Genomic DNA, 21,434 nt, shown 5'->3' with positions numbered 1-21,434 from the left:
CCCCTCCCCCAGCCCCACCTCTCCCGCCCCCTACTTACGAGCTCGGAGTCGGCTGCAGCTCCCTGCTGCAGCCACCAGGGACTGCCCGAATCATCAAAGCTCTCTGAATCTTTTCCGAAGATTCAGAGAGATTTGAATTGATTCGGACCTTTTAATTGATCCCCCGATTTGATGCGGATTCAGAGATTCAGCCACCGAATGGGGCCAAATCTCCCCCAAATCGAATCGCCTCCCGAAGCTTCACACAGCCCTAGCAAATAACCTAAATTTGCTGTTTTTAATGCACGTTAAGGGCGTGCACGTGTAGATGTTAATTTAGGCTAATGCACATTAAAGCATCACATGTAAACACACCCACTGACTCAATTTTACGTGACCCGATACCAACTGCCAAGATCCTGCCATGTAGATTTGTGCTCCAAGCCCAAAGTATTTCTACACTTCCTTAATGTACATTTCAATTTCTCTAGAACTTCCTGGAGCCCCATCCAATCTAGTGATTTCCAACATCAGTCCTCGTTCTGCCACACTCCAGTTCCGGCCCGGCTACGATGGCAAAACCTCTACCTCTAAGTGGATAGTGGAAGGGCAGGTATGTACCCGACAAAAGTCTGTTGATGACCTTCCACCTCAGTAATAGACCACTCAGGATTTGCACTGTTATGTGGACTGAATTTTTGATCAACTACAGATCATGGGCAAATGACCTGTGGACTAATTACTCTACTTGGGACAGAAAGCAGAGGCTGAAACACAAGAGCATTCAGAAAGAGAAGTGAACAAATCACACTGCTGAGACAGAGGAAGAGAGGGATCTGTGTATATTAACTTCTGTTCACAAGGCAAAAGAGAAAAACAATAAAGGGATCTAGGGAGCAAACTGAAGGTTTTATTATGTGGTTCCAAAGCTATGTACTGTACATAACATATAAACAGAGGTTCCATCCTTTCAATAATTCACACAGGGTTTTGGAAGGGGCTGTTGCGTGTTCAGGGGAATGTAAAAGATAACATAAACTAAACAAAATCACCTTATTTGAAGTCCAGATTTTTCAAAACATTTTAGTTAGGGCAGCCTTATTTCAGTTTCCAAATTGGGTGCAACACCTGTGGTTATTAGCTTATCAGTCACAACAGAAAAGTCCAGGCTGAATTGCCTTCTACAGTATACTCCCCATTGTTCGTGAGATTGAGTATACTTCCGTTATCTCGTAATGAAATATACCAAGGTTCCCCATCCAGGTCTTTAGATATGAATAGGATGAATTCTCCTCTTCAGTTAGTCTTAAACAGTATCCCTCTTTGTTTCTGTCATTATGCCTAGGAGGAAATATACATTCCTCATTTGTTCTCCTGACGGATGAGTTGTGCGTCTTCCTTTCCACCCACGGATCTTTATAAATAATATAATCTGTTTCAAAGACCAAATGCTGGACTTTTAAATCAGAATCACTGCTGTAGACACGTTGATACAGTTGCTTCACTTGGTAATGATGCTGTCAGGAACAAGTTGGTACATTCTGTACCATTTACATGGACGTGATTGCATACGACAAGTGAAATCCTGGAAGGCAGTGGTTTGGCACCTCCTGAACAGCATCTTTTTTCCCCCCTAAGAGTGTCATATTGATACTGATGGGAGCTTGTTAATCCTGGAACTGCAGGGAATACATGATATCACCAAACTATACCTTCTATAAATACAGACCTGAATGACTTAAACCAGAGGAGGTGCTGGAGTTGAATGAAACATAAGGACTAGAGGATCCACTAAAATGCAGATCAACCAACTGTTGTCCCCCATGGAAGAGGAGCATAGCAAGAGTAACCTCATGCTGCTGTGCTGTTGGGGAAGATTTCCTTTGCCTATGCTCAGAATCCCTCCTCTTGCACCACATTCAACCACTTGCTCTGAGCATTGGAGATGGGGGTGGGGTGCCCATAAAGACTTGAAAACTCTAGGCTCAAGGAGTTAGCCAAAATTCAGTCCCCTAAGGGTCATTCAGGTTAGATGCAGAAATGATGCTCAAGAAGGTGTCTTTGAGGAAACCCTGTTTATTTAAGACTATACAAAGAAATAATGGCCATAAGCTAGCAGATTTAGACTGGACTTTAGGAAGAACTTCTTCACAGAGTGGCCAAGGTCTGGAATGGGCTCCCAAGGAAGGTGGTGCTCTCCCCTACCCTGGAGGTCTTCAAGAGGGGGTTGGATGGGCATCTGGCTAGGGTCATCTGAACCCAGCACTCTTTCCTGTCTATGCAGGGGGTCGGACTCGATGATCTATTGAGGTCCCTTCCGACCCTAACATCTAGGAATTTATGAAAGTCCTGTGTCCCAGATCACAGCTGGAGAGTTTCTTCACTCACAGCATCAAGCCCCTTTCAACCAACACTGAACCCTAAAGTGCCGTCCGTATTTTATCCATGTGCCACCCACAGTGTTTCTGGGCCCGGGTCCAGTACTTCCTTGCTGCTTTCTTTCTCTGCTTCTGTGGTCCTCCTGGCTCTTTCACAGATACACAAGTTTTCACAAGCTGATAGCCAACAAAACACCTCCACAAAGATGTGCTTTTCATGTTCTGGGCAGAGACGCATGCCACTTTTGGGATGAAGGTCACTATTGTGTCAACCATCTGGTTGCCTTAAGGCACTTAACTGTTTCTTACAACTATATTAAAGGAAGAATAGTGATTAAACCCAACCTGTAATGCTGGGGTACTATCAAAAAGCAACCTAGAAAATTATTTTTCATATTTTTCATCTGATCACTGATCCACCTTTAGTTTTTGATAGCACTGTATTTATGGACCCGGGCATTTTTAATTCCAGCATTCTATTAAAAAATCCAGCACAGCAAGGGATGTTTTCTGTCTGAGATTTATCATTCAATATTTACCAAAGGAACAGTTTCAGTCACTGGCACATCTGCTGAAAGCCCAGGCTACGCTAGTGCCGTGACATGGAAACAATCGCTGCTTTAAAAATAGAAATCACTAGTCCGAGCAAGCCTTTTTCTTTATTAGCTGCCTCTGGCTCTGTATGAGCTGAACACAGCTCCTCCTTGCTTCCCATGTTGTGGTGTTTGACTTTTCAGGGGCTCAGATTTCAGGCAGTGTTTTTCCTCCATCCTCTCTTTGTGAATGCGTATAGACACTGCCAACAGTTTGCAGGTCTGAAGTTTGTCCTATGTTTTACCAGCTCTAGTCAAACTTGGGCATCTGATTTTTGACAAAGCAAAAGGTGCTTTGAAGTGTCGTCGTTTTAACATCTTGAGAACAGTAATATCTGTTGAACCAGAATCGTTGAGTTGCATTCCTCAGAATAAAATTTAAAACCACTTGATATTTGTTAATGCATCATAGCAATATAGTAGCTGCTGTAGCTGCAAAGGTCTTTACAGTACTGTAAAGCCCCATTGCAAAGGGAATGAATGATTCTGACTGGAGATTGGAGAGCAAGGATTGCACCCATGCCGACATGAGTCAGGAAGTCTTTGACCATGACCCTTTCCAAGGCTGTGGAGCAGCACAGGGAATAGCCTCCATTGGCCAGCAGGTTGAAGAAAACATGCTGTATTTTATAAAGACATAGTATAGCTTGCTTTCTCCCTAGGAAAGCAGGGGAACTAAGTCATAATCACCACATGTGGCAACACAAAATGCACTGTCCCTTCTTGCAAACTTATGGCAAAGCATGCTTAGGACCTTCCTGCAACAGAAATGGGTTTTTTTATTTTTTTCCTATATTGAGGAAATATATTGGTTGAGTCTTACCAGTTCTAGGATGCATTCAGCTCCATGTTGGATGGGTGACATTTTTAATGTCTGAAAGCGCCACAAATTTTTGAGATTCTTGAGAAGCTACTCCTAATTTCTCCCAGTGAATGAGAGAGCAGAATCTGTCCCTTTAATTCTGCTTCCAGCGGGTACTTAGATATTGCATCATAAAACCTCTTTGCATTGTTTTGATCATAAAGATGCCTTATAGACTTCCGGAGAGGTATATTAAAAGATATTTAATACTAAGTTTTCTCCATTCTATACAGGTAGGCCCATAGTACTAAAACAAACTGAATTTCCAAACTTCGGAGTACCCCCCCACCCAAAAAAAAGAGCAGTAGTGCTCTTAAAAGTATGCGTAAAATATCTTTCCTATAAAATATGTGTCATAATCAAAATGGAGAAGGGCGTGGGAGGGCTGTGAAGGTTTTATTGATGCTTTTTTAGAATGACCTGCTCTAACGTTCATGTGGATTTGCCACTCACAAGTAATGCAGTCATCCTGAACTCCTGTCCATAAATCCCTGTATATTACTACACACCATTCTGTGCTCCCAGATATATTCCGTACATCCTACGTAAATCGTATGCACGCTGCAGACTTTTTTGGCAGCCTACAACCAAAAATACATCTTTGGATCCTTGCAGTTGTTCACTGTTATTTCATTTCATAAGCAAGTCTTTCCAGGCTGCAATCCAGTTTCATTGTATTCTCTCCTCTTGAATTTCCTGGATCTCTGGCAAGAGTCATGTGTAAGTGGCACAATCACAAAGGTGTTGTAGCGCGTATTTTGTCCACCACTTCAGAAGTTTCAGGCGCTGATTCTGGAGTTACATTACCATCTGGTGGCATCAATCATGCTGTCATATTGTGGGTAAAAGACTTGCAGCAAGGTATAAAGTCTCTTGGGGAGAAGCGTTGCAGGGTCTCAGAACAGTTGGTGTACATATTACATGTGCTGAAATTTAGAGAGCTCACTTAAAATCTTGTACTGGCTTGAGAGTCGTTTCCTAAATATGCTATGAAGGATATTGGCAAAACTGGAGGAAAAGATTTCTGACCCAGCAGGATCTTTAAAGTGCCATCACTATATTTAGATGCAATAGCTGAGCTTGGAATGAAACGGTAACTTTAAGCGTGGCTTTATCTCATTTCATGGGTTAAGTCAAAGCCTCAATGTCAGTGGCACTATTAGGATTCATCCATTGTACAAGGTGCTTTTCTTGATGTTGTTTTCACTTTAGAGCTTGGCAAATAAAGTGCCTGAAACTCAGACAATTTTATGCTTTTGCCAATCTTAAAATCAAAAATGGCTGGATCGATTTAAACACTCTTTTGAAAGGAAAAAAAATGCATCCAGGCTGACAACCTACATACCAAATTTCATCCTCAAGTGTTTTAAAAAGACAGAGTTATAAACCTCTCTAATGCAAACTCTAGCAGACCCTGAACTACAGCAGAATCAATGCTGGGAGCCACTACATCACATAAAAACACTGTTTTCATTTACAACGGTTAGTACTTGATGACCATTCGCAGGCGTAGAACCATTTCCGCCCTTTGTCATGGTAGTTCTTGTAAAGGGAAGAGGTAAAACACCATCGCTTTTGCCTTTCCGCTATTTAATGACCATGTGCTGAAAATATTACTCCAAAGAATTAGAACTGTGACACCAGCTTGCTCCTCTATAGTGCTTTTCAGGAGGAGCTTTCACAACACTTCATAATGGAGATAAGCATTATTATTGTCTTCATCCTACAGCTTGGGAGACTAAGGTGCAGGGCATGGGAACTATTCTTCATTGTCCGAATTTTGAACCCGCCAGGAAGGCATTATCCTTCTCGTGATAATTCCCTTTGCAGAAGATTTTGGAAAGGGTACAGAGCCATAAACATTTAGCTCGTCGGTCAGAATGGACTCGGTGGGTATTGGTAGTGTTCGTCTCCAGCTGGGATTATGGCCCCATTGTTCTGGGCACTATTCCAGTGCAAAGTGTTGAACAGCCCCTGCCTTGAAGAGGTTGCAAGCTTAGAGTAGCAGAGAAGTCTGCAGAGCGCCTTGCAAGCAGATGCTGTTCACATCCTTTTCCTGACACGGTATCCTCATGTATACACATGTGCATCTGTTGCAAAATAAGCCCTTTCCTGGGGTTGGTCTTTATTGTTATATGAAAACACAGCAACAAAACTTTAGCTTTATTCTATTCATAGCTATTCCTAGGGGAGTTTTTTCCCCCCCGCCTCTGCCCTTAGTTCTGTTTGCCTCAGGGAGATCCTTTTATACTCCTCTGTTTGAAGCTGATAGGACCCGTCTGATCTGACATGAGTGTTTCAGCTAATATAACTGCATCTCTAAGCAGGATCCAGAAACCTGAGACCCGGTTACAGACAGCAGAACAGGTCCATGCAAGAGTCAGCCTGATTCCCAAGACTATTGCTAGATACATAAAGAAATTCGTATTTGATTAACACTGGCCTCAAAGTCTTTGTACCTGTATCTTGAAGGTCAGAAGATGTATCAAGTAAGTTCCATCTCTGTGTTCATCCACAATGTCCTCATGTGATGCCAGAGATGGGCAGGGGATGGGCAGGTTTCCACAAAAGAGCGTTCTTTGAGTCTCCGTTACATGTTTTTCTTGAAGTTTTGCCTAGTGACGCAGGCGTGTTTCTGCAGTAGTTTTGTTTCGGCTTCCCCTCCCATCCCACCTTTTAGCAGGGAATGGGTGTAAAGAGAGGTTAATAATTACTGTCTGCACAGCCATTCTGCGTGTTGCCTCCAAGGCCCTGAAGCAGGTAGCATGCCACCTGTTACCCAGCTGGTGTTTGAGTGAGGGATCTTCCTGCGTGCCAGACTTGTCTGGGGCCTGCCTTCTCCTCATTGCCTGCGCCAATCACCTTACCTAATGGAGAGAGCTTTGTTCTGACATGAGCTCTCACTTGGGACAGCCTTTCTGGGGCTCGCCAAGGTCTTAGATGCACAGAAACCTTTACCGTTACCTTATCAGCAAAGTCTCTTAATGTGTCTAGCTTCACAGCCAGCTGGTAAATGCATATCTGCAAAGCAGGAAGAGAATTGGACTTTTCTCAAGCTTTATTCAATGTCAACCGTTCCCAGATTCTCAGGGGTCTCTGGGTGGAACCATGTGGTCCTTAATGTGTATTAATGACCTGCCTGCTGCTGCACATCGATTGAAACATGTGGCTGTGGGCATTTTTTGTCCTTTTTTTTTTTGCTATGTAAAAAAAATGTATCTATATATATATATAGAGAGAGAGAGAGAGAGAGAGAAATAATATTTTAAAGGGCCATTATTCTAAAGGGTTTAAAAGATGACTCTAACTTTCCTGCCACTTGCAGAAAGGAATTTTGCTCTCCGGATTTTTACCACGCAATTTGAGGCGATGCAGTTCAGAGCCAGGAGCCAGACATAAAGAACCATTTATTACAAAATTAATCAAAAGCGCCTTTCATCAGAGTATTTGCAGCTTCTGTCATCAAAAAAATTGACCTCCTCCCCACTGTTTTTGTTTTTTTTCTTTCCATCTGACATTTGTTCTGTGGGCTCAGTCAAGGGCCGTTTATATTACGATGCAGATAGGACTCGAGGGATATTTTCCCTGAGTTCCTGGATTTATTTTCAACTACATTTCTTTTGGTATGAAATTATCATTGACATCCATGAGACTGGCCTCAGCTATTTGAAAGTCCTCTCCTCCCTCTATAGTCACATCCCTCCATGAAAACTGTCCTGCACCAAAAAGAGCACAATATCAGTTATCTTCAGAATCAGATACACAACTCATTTCTTCAACTTAATAGTCCCTTAATAATTCTTTCACCCACAGGCACACAAACATACAAACCTGCATTATACCAATTCAGATGCAAACAAGAAACCAAAGCATTTATCAATGAATCAAGCTGCTTCTCCTATTGGAAGAGATTTCAAATACTAAAGAGCATTGTGGTGGGGTCATACATGGGCAGACGTAGGATTTTGAAAAGGGAGGTATACATGGTGTGATACATTCTCACATATAATGCAACACACATTTTTCTCCAGGTAAAAAGAAGCGAAAAGCCGTACTAATAATGCTGAGGACCTAGGGCTTTGTTATTCAGTTGAAGATTGAAGTAAAAACAAATATAACTTCATGGGAATTTGCATTAATTTGCTTTGTCATACACTGTGTATTCACAATTAGGCACAACATATTAAAAGATGTAGTCTCTTTAGTCCTGTTGGTATTAGAATTAAATGTACATCTCTTCTATACTCGTAAAACAAAATCAAGCCTTCTTGAGCATCTTGACAGGTTGCCTAATGCTTCACTGAGTTACTGGAATGTCCACACCTGCATGAAAGTTCACCTCGAACAGACTCTGTTACTGTTTTCACAACTAAGTAAATGGTTTTAGCTAGCGTTCAAAGTAGCTTGCAGGGCTGTGAAATAGGACATTGCTTGTGCTTTCAGGATCGCTGCCTTGAGGAGCAACCACTCTCCCTGAACTCCCCTCCCCTTTGGGTCGTGGCTCCTTAGGGCCTTGCCAGCAAGCCTCCTGAGCTTGTCAAAGTCAGCTTTCCTGAAGTCGAGGACTTCTGCTTTGCTGACCGACTTGCCTGCTTTACGGTGGGTGGTGAAGGCGATCAGCTCATGGTTGCTGTCTCCCAGCTTCCCTTTGATCATTAGGTCGCTAATTAAGTCATCCCCCATTGCCAGTACCAGGTCGAGCAGCGCTTTGCCTCTCGTCAGTCCATAGACTTCTTGAGTCAGATGGAGCTCATTCACGCACATGAGGAAGCTTTGCGACCATTCGGATGTGGCCGAGTGCTCTTCCCACAAGATGTCAGGGTATACTTCAGTTCCCTATGCCCAGAGATGGCGTATGGAAAGTGATGTTTTACCATCCTAGTATTATTCTGCCCCTACTAGCACTTCCGTAGCTGAGCGGCTGTGCTGAGCTGGCTCTTGGTTATGTACGGTGATTTAATTAATACAAAGCACTGCATGTAGGAGGGCATGATCTCAGCGCAGGACAACCATAAAGGCTAATGATCCTTTGTTCTTTGCCTTCCTTCATTTCTCTCTCTGATTTTGTGGAGACGCATGCTTTGCCTCTTCGTCCAACTAAGTTGATCTGCCTGAAATTTATTATTATCAGCTCTGTTCTCTGGTTCAGCTCTACTACTGGTCAAGACTTCGACATTGTCAGTACTCCTAGGCAGTTCAAACATGATTTAACTTCTCCGTTATGACATTTCTCTTTTCTAGATTCTGCCCCAGAGAATCAGCAGTGAAGTCCTAGCAGACATAAGGAAGCCTGGCAGTGCAGCTGTTTCATATGTATCATTTTTACTGCCGCAATGTATAAAATAAACAGATTGGGGGGAGTTTAAGCTATGAGGCCTTCCACAGCAGTGACGATCAGCATTGCAGATGTGGACATTATGTTATCTGATTCATGCTTGTTTTTGCATTTCTAACACACAGGTTGGTGTTCTTGGAGACGAGGAGGAGTGGGTGAGTTTGTACGAGGTGGAGAATGAGCCTGATGCCCAGATGCTGGAGATACCAAATCTCACTCCTTACACTTATTACAGGTGAGAAAAGCCGGTAGTTAAGTGCTGTCCAAATAGGCTGGTAAGCTGCAGCAAACAGCAGCTCTCCCATTTATAAGCAGCCAGATGCTGTTTTCATCATTAGCAGGGGAAGAGTTTATGCTTTTAAAAAACTTCTGTCTTAAACCTATTTTAATAGCAACTTGCACATGCTGAAATAATTAATCATGCAGCAAAGGAGAGCAAAGCACACCCTGACAGAGCATGAATATATCCTGAGGCTGAGACTTTTGTCTGTGCGGAAAAAAAAGTTGCACCAGTTTAGCTAGAATCAATAGCAATTGATTTTAGTTAAATTGCTGCGAACGCATAATGTCAACATATTTAGATCGCTCTAAGCAGACTTTTATCAGCTTATCTTGATTTGGTAACCTAAATAGGCTTAAGCCTTTGCTTACAGGAGTTTTCCAAATTATAGGCAAACTGATATGTGCAAGCTTTAAATTGATCTAAGTGCATCCACCTTAGGGTCTGCACCACTTCAACTCTATTGATTTCTTTTAATCAATTTAATTAAGCTGGTGCAATTTTCTAGTGTAGATGAGGTCTCATAATGGGGATGCTCAATCCTAAGGCAAACAACTTGCATGCAATGACCTACCCATATAAAAACCTTAGTAGGCAAGGACTTCCAGCAGCAAGAGTAGTTGCAACAAGCACCGGCTGTTATTGTGCAACTGGGAGGCCTAATGGTCAGTTCAACAGGGTATTGTGAGTAGATAAGCAACAAGATAAAAGCAAAGTAATAAGCTTATTGCTTAAAAATAATTCAGTATCTGTACACAAACCTTCCTGACTTCAGACAAGACCTCCTAACTTGCCCTCTTCAAGAGAAGGCATTACCTGTTAGTTTTATAGAGCTGTGAAGATGCTCTCAGGAAGCTCTGTCAAGATTGGGGAAAACGGAAGGGAGAGATTTGTAATTTGGCAAGTTTAGGCCATGTATTTTTCCGGCTGTTGTACTCAGAGGACAGAACCCTTTCGCTGCGGAGAAGAGCTCTTTAGTTGAAGAGACCTTGTAACAAATTTATTGAAGGATTAAGTAGCAACAAGTCAAAAACCAGATGTTAGAGGGAAAGTGTAACTTGCTCTGTTTGGCTTCAGTGCATATTTAACACCAGTAGAAATTGCATATTCAGCAGGTGATGGGGAATGTAGCCAGAAAAAACAACTAACAAGCAAATATAAGACAAACTGGGGAGCTGTTTTATTTTGCCCTTTTCCATTTATTGCGTTTCCTGCTACATCGCTGTTCTCCTTCCTTCAAGTGTTACACTCATTTTACACATCCCTTGAATACTAAATTGGTCCAGGCTATACAACTTGGCACTGGTACCCTCTCTACTTCTAGCTATTCTACATACAAATAACTTGCTCCCTCCCCATCCTCCCAGCCTTCCCACCCCCGCCAAAAAAAAACAACAACACCTCACTCCTAAATTTGGTCCATTATATTTTCTTTTTGCAGGAAGTTGGAAAAGGTTTTTTTGTCTTCCTTCCAATGCTGAACAAAAACAGATTTCAACCCCCCACAAATTGCTGTGCAGTGGAATTACATTCCAATCAGCGCTAGTTATTAACTCACCAAAGAGATAAATCATGAGTGGTAATTATCAGTTAGACTGCATCTTTATCGTTTGAGCTTCTTTTCTACACTTTGTACCAATGTTTAAGCGTGAAATCAGGGAGGGTGTTTGTTTAATGCATTCCCGTTAATACACTTCCTAAAGAGATCAGAGTGGAGAGATAAACAGTGCTGTGTACGCCGTTGTAACCTTTTCCCAAACTCAGCCGCTAGCACCAGAATTCGAGCGTTCGATATGAACAAGTTGTGCTCATCCAGACAAGCGTGCACATGCCTCTTGCCCCGTCTCAAACCCCTTTGAGGCGGGGCAAGAGGCACATGCAGAAATGCAAAAATGTTAGCAGCGTGGGGAGAAAATTAGGCCCCTGGGTATCCAGGGGTCAAACAAAAACGCAGGGGAAAAAACTGGGTCAGGATATGATCCCAGACCGCACCCTAAGGCAGCCAGAGGCTCAGTCCTCCAGAGACCCAGAGTGCCAGAATGCCTCTATGATTGGCCCTTTCCCCCGTCCTGAAGCATGCTGGCTGCAGGGACCCAAACCCGGCTTTTGCCAAGTAAGCAGAGGGTGTGGGGGTGGGAGGAGGGGAGAGGGGACCTTGGGAGGCTGGAAACAGCAGGGGAATGAGCAGGGGGATGGAGACAGCCCCGGAGACATTCCTCTGCTGTCCCCTGCTCTCTGAAGGCTGGAAGCAGCAGGAGAATGTCTCCGTGGCTGTCTCCAGTCCCCTACTTCTTCCCCTGCTTGTCTCTAGCCTCGGGGGAGCAGGGGGCTGGAGACAGCAAGGGAATGTCTCCGGAGCTGTCTCCAGCCTCCTGCTCCTTGCCCTGCTTGTCTCCAGCCTCAGGAGAGCAGGGGACATCGGGGAAATGCCTCCGGGGCTATCTCCATCCCCTTGGTCTTTCCCCTGCTTGTCTCCAGCCTTGGGGGAGCAGGGGGCTGGAGACAGCAGGGGAATGTCTCTAGGGGCAGTCTCAGCCTCCTGCTTTTTCCCGAGGCTGGAGACAATCAGGAGAAGGAGCAGGGGGCTGGAGACAAGCCCCTGGAGATAAGCTGGAGACTTCCCTTGCTCTCTCCAGCATCATGCTCGTTTTCTGCTACTGCCAACAAGTGTGGGTGGGGGCTGGGAGAGCAAGCGGGGAGCTGGGGAATGAATGGAGGGTAGAGAGAATGAACAGTGGGGGGAATGAACAGGGGGTAGGGGGAATGAGTGGGGAGCAGGGGCAATGAACTGTGTATGGGGGAATAAATGAGGAGCAGGGGAATGAATGGGGATTTGGAGGAACCAATGGTGGTGGGGGGAATGAGCCTCCTGTTCATTCTTTTATTCTCTCCAGCTTCCTGCTTATTCTCCTACTCATCTCCAACCTCCAGAGTCTGGAGAAGAGCAGGGGAATGAGCAGGGGGCTGGAGACCAGGGTGGGGGAGGGAGCTGTCACCCCTGGGGGCCTGGGACTCTGTAGGCAGGGTAGTCTATGTGTTTGGGGGGGGCTCTGCTCTGTGGGGGGCAGGGGACCATTGGCGCTATGTAGGGGGTGCACATGCGCTCCCTGAGCATGGCGGTGCACCCCCTCAAAAAAGGTGCCACTGACACTGTCGATGGTGCCTGTAGGTGGTTGCTGCTTGCCACCCCCCTCCCCCACCTGCTGCCAGTGGTGTCTGTGGGCAGTCAGCGATCGTCGCTGGCCACCGCTGTCACTGCCGGTGGTGTCTGTGGGTGCTCGCCACTCCCCACTCCTCCCCCCGCTGCTGACAGTGCTGACGGCATCTGCAGAAGGTCTCTGCTTACCACTGCCACCACATGCCAGGGGCATGCAGCGTTCACGCAGGGGACCCACCCCTCCTAAGCAGCCCCCACACCCACAGTCCCCCCACACCTACCCACACAGTGACTCACATACCCCCCACATCTCTCCACACCCACCCACATCCCCACCCCTTCCCACCTCCTCCTGCAAACCCCACATCCTCCCATCACACACACCCATGTGATAAGGAAACCCAAAAGCAAACATTAAAACATATGGATATTTAGGGTTTATTTTACTGTGATGCTAGAGACACTGATAAGCTTCCAAATTTCTTTAACATTGTAAATATAACAATAAAACATCGCCCATCTGATCAGTCCCTCTTTCTCTCTCTCTTTTGTTCTAATTGTGGAAGAATGTGGATTTTGGGGTATTTTAAAAAGTGAATTTGGGATGCTGCTTCAGCAGTCTAGCTGACACAAGGGGCTAGTGTCCCTAGATACCAATTGCCTAGGCCCCAGAAACTCCTTAGATCATGTAACCCTAAGCTGCTGGCCAAGACAGGTTTTTGTACTGCTGGGGCCAGCACAGGTGCTGGCCCTGGGCTCTAGCTCCCCCTGGCTGCAGATCTGGGAGGAGCCAGACAGGGTTATTTTGCCCCAAGTGGCACAATCTTCTCCACAACAAAGTGCATGTCTGGGCACGTGTGCTGAGGCAAAAAGCCCCGGCTCAGATTTTCACTGCTTCTGTTTGAGCTGCTGCAAGTGCACATGCTGGCATGTATGGACACGCCTGTTGAGTTGCTACATGCTAACATCAAATATTTGAAACTGGAAATGCCTCCTATGTTTGTAACAGGTATGTGTGCCTGAAGTCTACAGCAAGTCTCAACTTCTTTGCGATTTTCTTATGAAACTGCAAAAGGCTTTTTCTAAGTCTTTCATTACCCTAGAGGGACTGCTGCTGTGGAGGAGATCATTGGAAACAAACCAAATAGTTTTTAAGATGTGCAGCCGCATTACATTACATAATCATTCTTGTTGAGGAAGGGAGGGAAGGCAGTCCACCGGGATAAATCAGCCTTCTTTGAATTGACCATTGAGAGGAAGTATTGTTATTTGATATGTTTTTGACATTTGCAGGGAAGCTAGATAGCCAGGTATTGACATTCTTCGCAACACATTCAGACAGGGTGGTGCGAGCTCTCAAAGTGACATCACTTAGTGCTAGTGTAACCTCCTCCAATTTGGCATAATTAACATAAACTCATCATATTGCCATGCCTGGGTTTCTAATAAAGAAGCTAAATTGGTCTGATTTATGCATTTGTGCACCTATGAGACTCTTGCCATCATTGTAGCAGTGGAGAAAAGGATGACTACGATGACCCCTGCACCCAGTGACTGGTGGTGGAGTACCTGGGAGACTGCACTGTTTTTTTATGCTTTTAGGTTCCGGATGAGACAGGTGAATGTTGTTGGCCAAAGCCCATTCAGCCAACCATCTCGTGTCATCCAGACACTGCAGGCCCCGCCAGATGTTGCACCAGGGAGTGTTACTGTGCGCACTGCCAGTGAAACTAGCTTGTGGATCCGCTGGGTGGTGAGTTGATATAAACTGGAGACTCTGCGAGAGACACTGATACCTGACTTGCCTCTTTCTTCCCAGAGGATAAGTCCAAAGTTCATGAGTGACTTTTCTAAGCATTTATCCTAAAGAGCATCAGCAGAAAATACTCTCCCTAAATTGCCATGAACGCAAGGCTTCTCTAAATGCCAATCACATACTTTACTTTCCCCACTGATATTGCTACCTTAGAGAAAGATTGTATATAGAAAGGGCTGAAGACATTTGCATCCTGGCATTTGAGGCTCTCAAATTCCTCCATTTGGCTCAATGCACAGAGACAACATGCAATATATGAGATAACTTGCCATTTCTTAGTACTAAATTTTTCATTGTGTTCAGGTACGTCACGTCACTAAAGCGTGTGAACAGGCCATTGCTACTTGCAGATGCTGAAGTAAGTGGCATCTGAGTTAGGAAGGAGCCAGAGACGATCATAGGAAGACAAGTTGATCATAAGATGGCAAAGGGAAGGTGAAATATATTGTTTGTGGGGGAAAAAGCCCACACTACTGATAAACTGCTAAGGAACTAAAATTGTAAACGCTGTTCTAGTTACACTGGTACGTGAGATGGTGCCTCTCATTTCCAGTTTAACTGAGAGAAGAGTTTTTCCATATATCATGTACATCTCCTGTGTGGAGATTGTATCCGTGTGAATAGATTTCAGACTGTGTGAGATAAATTGTAGATCCAGGTGATTGATAGCGGAGATATTGATAAATAAATTCAGCATGCATCTTCGACTGCCCGAGTTGCCCATAAAACTGTCTCACTTGTATTTTTAGTATTCCGACTCCCTTTGGGTAGGTGCCTTTATATCACCAGTCCCAAAATGTTTCTTCTTCTGCCTCAACAATCTTGATTTTTTTCCCCCTGGTGACCTTGCTGTGAAGTTGGGAATTGGGCAAGGGCTGTCTCTACTTTTCTGTATATAAACATATGAGAGCTTCAGAATATATAATCTTGCAGGCCCAGGGGTGGGAGTTGTAGTCCGTGGAAAGAAGAGACTCCAGATTCCCAGTGGGAGCCACACCTCACTTCTAGTCCCCCAGGAGTCATCACATCACACTTATGAATGTGCCTTTAGCATGCATAGAAAAACTATGGCATCTTCAGTTAATATGACCCGTCCTACTTGCTCATGGTTTCACCATATACGAGTAATGTCGCATGTCACATCTTCAGCCAGGCTCTATGGAACCACATACGTTATAGCAAAACTAGTTCAAGAATATTTCAGAGACTTTTAAAACTTCTTCTAAGCCCGTATTTTATATCCAGCCCTTGCGAAGCTAAATTCTTCATTACTACGAACCCTGCCATGCAGGGTTCAGGGGAATCACAAACACAACTAAAAATGACCCAATCTAGCTTTTCTGTATATAAAAATGTCCATGTTTTAAAGTCTGATATTCTCTGCTCCTCAAGCACTACAGGTGAGTTCTGTGTCCCCTAGGACCTGGGAATTCCTTCTTTCCAACAAAATAAAGTTTCTATTTCTAGCCCTGCTGGCCCATAGGATATAAACTTTAAAGCTATGAAATGTTAATGCATATCAAAACCCCTCAGTGATTGAGGGCTGAATCTTGCTCATTCTTGGCCTCATGCAGTTATAATTTTAAGGTATTTTGGTAGAGCAGGTGGTGACATTTCTAGCTGAGGTTAATTTTTTTTAAATGTCTGAAGCCGCTCAGGGGGTTGCAATGCTAGAATAAATCCCAGCTAGATGGATTAATGGGCAGAGAGCCTGTGAAGCAGTCAAAGGTGCGTGATAAATGTATTTATCACATAGCTCTGCCATTTATCACTGGTTTCCACAATTTATCATGCAGCTCTGCAATTTCCCGTATTGGCATCACTTCCATGTGTATTGACTACGGGGTGTATTTGTGTGTCTGTCGGTTTTCCGACAAGGTATTTGGTAACACGGCACAGAAAAATTGCAAGTATATTGCATGCAAAGTAAAACTGGTTAACAAATAAAGGGAAAACGCAGAATCAACCTTTTTCCCCATCCAAAAACTTCTCAATGGCATATTCGTTATGTGGGAGTTCAGAAACGTGACGTACGGTTTGAAAAGCATAGACTAGCAACTTCTAATTCTGCACTTTTCCTGTTGTTAACTCCCAGCCTCTGCCTGATACTCAATATAATGGTAACCCAGAGTCAGTGGGCTACAGGATAAAATTCTGGCGCGTTGATCTGCAGTCTTCTGTGCTGATGAAGGTAATCAGTGACCGGCTAGAGAGGGAATACACTATTGAGGATCTGGAGGAGTGGACAGAGTATGAGCTGCAAATCCAGGCCTTCAATGCCATTGGAGCAGGACCATGGAGTCAAGTGGTGAGAGGTCGCACGCGGGAGTCTGGTAAGTCACAGGGCAGCATCTGCTTCTGTGAAGAAGGGTCTTGGTGCTTGCAATATTTTGTCCTCTTCTTCAACCACTCTTTCTTGCATATTTACTAAATTTGGAAAAGTGATCTCTAGATCAGTGATTCTCAACCAAGGTGCCACAGCAGCTTGGGTTCCTTACGATCTTTCCAAGGGTGTTGGTGGCTGCCGCACAGTATTAGCACTGTTCATTTTACAAACATGATTCACAGTCTTGAGATTTCAAACAGAAACGAACAGTTGTGGTCTGAGTTCTTTGCAACTTAAAAACTGCTCGATTGTTTTTCTGTCATCAAAAAAAGAGCAAAAACAGAGCTGGCATTTTCTCAGGGGTTCCTTGAGTCTATCCAGGGGTGCCTTGAGTCTAAAAAGGTTGAGAACCACTATTCTAGACTCATTCACATGCAGACGCTGTACTTTTGAGGTACTTTCTTGGAGAAGATTTTAAACAAAATATGTATTTTCCTCTATGGTGACCAGTTATCTGAGTGCTCAATGGCAAGTTTTCTACCCTCCTATGCAGGTAGCAACAAGTAACTGAGCAAACAAAATGTATTGGCTGCTCGAGATAGATACCTGCACACACATACCTACATGCATACATATACAGATATTAAACTAGTTTGGAGACTTTTAGATGCCAGAAGAAAGCTAGCTCTGCAATATTGAGAACACAGTAAAAAAGCCTGGTAGATCAGTAGAGTAGCAACAGCAGAAGACAGATCTTAGATAGCTAATTCTTGCTCAGGGAACTTCAGATAAAGTCTATTTCATGGACCCACTTAGATGCCCCTAATATAATTTGGTTTTATGTTGCAAGTGAAGAATTAGATAGATTGCCCCCACTTGAAAACCAGTAAAATATTCAGTAATAAAAATAAGGCATTGTTCCTGTGACCTGTGTTTAAACAGGATTCATATAAGTAATTTTTCATAATTGTTTAAACTTGAGTGTTTTCAATCGCAATGCTATCCACTGTGTGTGTGTCCATATGTTGACCATGCCCAAATTACCAGTGTGTGCTGCAGATGCTCCAAGCAGCAAGATTTGGTCTGCTGATACAGATAATTGACCTTTGAACCAACAGAAGGGGAAAAGTTGAAGAAAGTCATCAACATCTTTCTTTAAAATGTTGTTTTGTAGGAGCTAGTAATTGGAAAGTTATTGCCAGAGGTATTTTAAACAAGACATATTTGTAATGGAGCTTGAGATAGTGCGACCCAGAATAAAATAGCTTAGAAGCACTCTGTATCATAATAAAAAGATACTGCATTTCTTTTCTCTATTGCTCTTCAAACAACTCCTTTGAAATAGAATAGATACTGAGATTAACTGAATTCATAAAATCTTGGGATTACAGTGCTCTTGATCAGCATTTAAAGATCAAAGGTTACATGTGTATATTTTGTCTTGCAATATTAAAAATAAAAGGTAACTTGGCAAGTGAATATAGGTGGGGGGGAATGAAAACTGGAATCGCAATGAGGTAAAGCTGTGACCCATGCTGTAAGGACTAGCATTTTTGTTTGTTTCCCATGTATTTTCTTTGATGCCCATATTTGATTTTTAGAATAAAGCCACAGGGGCACGACTCAGGGTCAGACATTTGGCCGTACGTTTCCAGATGTAGTGGCATAAAAGAAAAAACAAACGTCGGCAGAACAGCATACTGTATCAGCAACAAAAGCTTTATCTGATTTGGAAATAGCCTGCCAAGCCTCACATTGATGGCCGAATAGGGTACACAGAGGGAGGTCAAAGCAAATTCTACCTGCCACCTACCTGTAGGAGCATAATGCTAATATTTACCATTATATGAAGATCTACATGCTCCGAATACTCTGTACATAATTCTCCCAATATTGCTGTGAGACAAGTCAATAAGTACATAAGGACCGCTGTCCCGGTTCCACAGATCGGAGACCTAGGTTAATTTGGGCCAGAGTTTGGGTTCTCAGCGTCTGACAAGCAGGTCAGAGATGACCAGTTCAAGGCCACACAGCAGATCAGTAGCAGAACTGGGACTAGTATCTTGGTTTCCAGAGTCATAGGTTATGCCTGCACTGCACACTGCTGGTAATGTAGAAATGCTTGAACACCTTTAAGCCAGCTATCTCGGGTACCAGAAACAGTTTAGCTGTAGTAGCGTGGAGCTCAGCACAGGCTAATTTCCATGACTGAGGGGTTTCAATGCTATAACTACTTACACCATGCTGGCAGCCTGAGAAATGAGGCTGCAAATGCTAAACCAGCCCTGGATGTCAGAGCAGCTGGATGAGACCGTAATCTTTATTACAAAGCAAAGCTGCAGCTAGGTGCCATGTGTATTCTAGGCTGCGTGATTAGCTCCCGGATAGCTGAGCACACGGGCTAGCACTAAGTGGCAAGTCACTCCAGGTGCTCCAGGTTTCTGAAGTACTTGACTCAAAAGAGTTTTGAAGCAGCAGGGGCAGCTGTTTGAAGAAACAGTCCTGAGGGCTTGGCCGGGAGATGCCTCTTGAGGACACCATAGAGGAAGATGAGAAAAGGCGAAAGGGGATACGGTATCCCGTAGCAAGTGTCGAGGATGAATTTGGGCTTCAAAGCCAGACAGGCTTTATTGGTCCAAAATGTTTTCGTGCTCTGGGAACTTACATAACTCCTTGGATGTTACTGAGTTAAGCAGTCACTGAATGACAAGCCCCGTTTGTAGGCAGGCTGGTTCAAATTAGCTAAAATATGAAATCCTGGGAAATAAGGAGCTACCTTCGCAGCGCTAGCACAAATTCAACCTGACTTCGACGTGACTGCTGCTTTTTTAGCACATTCTTTCCTGTGTTCATATAAATCATCTCACATACATCAGCCTATTGTCCTAGGAATTTGGGGCTGCTTCTGCTCTCAGAAAGGTGGATGTGGTTAGCCACCCTTACAAAAATCAGCATAGTCATGGACCTAACAGGAGGACCAAGCTCTTAGCCTGACTTTCATGAAGCCGTTAAGGGGCTGAGATAAAGCATTGCTCGATTGCTGAAGTGGGCCCAGACTCTCAGCTGAACCTGCTCAGGCTCAGCTCAAGAGCAAGTTAGACAGCTGCTTGGCTAGGATGGTTTAGTCAGCCTGTCTTGAACTGGGGGCTGAACTAGAGGACCTCGTGAGGTCTTCCAGCCCTACTTTCCTTTGATTCAGTTGACGGTATCTAACTCGATAAGCCAAGAGGATTTCATGCTACACCTGTGTTATTTTGCCACCCACCTAGCTCTGAACCCTCAACTGCCATTGACATAAATGTACAACCCTAATAAAATCCAAATAGAGATGAATATGCAGTGAGGTTTGCCATTCACATAGATCAGGGGTGGGCAAAATGCGTCCCCGGGGGCCAGATGCGGCCTGCCAGGCCATTCTATCCCTAAAAAATTTAGAAAATTAATGTATATCTGCCCCTGGCTGCCTGGCATGTGGCCCTTGATGGCTTGCCAAAACTCAGTAAGCAGCCCTCCACCGGAAATAATTGCCCGCCTTGACATAGATGGAGAGAGGAGCATGCCCCTTGCTGCATTTCAGGCAAGTTCTGGCCTTCTCCGAGGCAGGCAGTCCCCGTGGAATCGGCAGAGGATGGAAATATGCTGCTGATGACCAGTGGAAAACACCGTCCTCTCCCATTTCTTGTCTCTGGTCCTGTGACGCAGCTGGCAGTGTTTCCACGAGTCCAACAGATTTAGCTTCAGTTTTTGCAAGTCTTTTACTTTGCAGCTCTGAGATTTTTGTAAAACATTGTCATCGGTTTCTGACAATTGATGAAAGACCGATAAAGCGAACCATAAGTTCAGCCTCCTTTTCACTAAATGGAATACACAAACACACGGATACACATTAGAATAGAAATGCGATCATCGAAAAATAAATAGTATTGCAGCCACATGCCAAAAAACACACAACAAATACAGATTTGGGGGAGGTTCGACACATGCTGTTGCCAGTTAGGTGTTAGGCTTAGATTCCTAATTTTCCTGTGGGAAGGGAACATAATTTGTTCTGACCACCACTGAGAGTTGAGAGGATACATTGGTAGCATTAGATTCCCCCTAGCAGTAACTAGTGACCGTGCTCATACCCAAATGCATAATGAACATGGCCTCTGCCTCAAGTTCAGGAAATTCTGTCTTCTGAAATTCGGGCTATCTTATGACCGTGGACCAAAAAAAGGTAAAGGGCATTCATCAAACAAGGAAAACTCTCCTGAAAGGAAAATTCAGCACCAAAATGAAGCAAGGAGGATAAATGTGGCTGGGGAAAGGGTTCCTTTCCTTTATGCTCACTCTGGTTTTCTCCCCTCCGCTCTTTCTCTCTTCCAAAGTGATTCATGTGGGAGTATCTTTGTGAAGATCTGCAGATAAAGTTATGGCAGCCATCCAAAGACATTCATGGCTCCTGGCAATCTATTTTCCTTTAACATAATTATATCCTTGTGGGGGATAAATCTAGGAAAAGATAAAAAACCACTTTAGTATAGGGGAGGGGGGGAAAAATCGGATTTTTGTCTGCTGCATTGTCGGGTTACAGCGCTCTGTTTCTCATGTCCCAACTAATTGGTAACAGGGAAATTGCTTAAAAAATGACTGTGTCTGCGGTTAACCTTCACTGCACAGGAGTGGGGGTTGTTGTATCTTTTTTCAATTTATATTAATTCTCGTG

General features: G+C 44.0%; 1 protein-coding gene across 3 annotated transcripts in view; it reads left to right on the top strand.

Annotated features, from left to right (window-relative positions):
* The window catches only part of SDK1 (sidekick cell adhesion molecule 1), a 667,914-nt gene that overhangs the window by 549,331 nt on the left and 97,149 nt on the right, over nt 1-21,434 (top strand). For all 3 annotated transcript variants that reach the window (XM_019542017.1, XM_019542016.1, XM_019542015.1), the window contains exons 22-25: nt 471-592; nt 9,273-9,382; nt 14,187-14,337; nt 16,496-16,733. In XM_019542017.1, the coding sequence (XP_019397562.1) occupies nt 471-592; nt 9,273-9,382; nt 14,187-14,337; nt 16,496-16,733 (621 nt within the window). The remainder of the gene's footprint in view (nt 1-470; nt 593-9,272; nt 9,383-14,186; nt 14,338-16,495; nt 16,734-21,434) is intronic.

Source organism: Crocodylus porosus, unplaced genomic scaffold (genome assembly GCF_001723895.1).
Source record: "Crocodylus porosus isolate Cpor-Errol unplaced genomic scaffold, CroPor_comp1, whole genome shotgun sequence".
NCBI classification, from domain to species: Eukaryota; Metazoa; Chordata; order Crocodylia; family Crocodylidae; genus Crocodylus; species Crocodylus porosus.
This window is presented reverse-complemented; position numbering and strand designations above follow the sequence as displayed.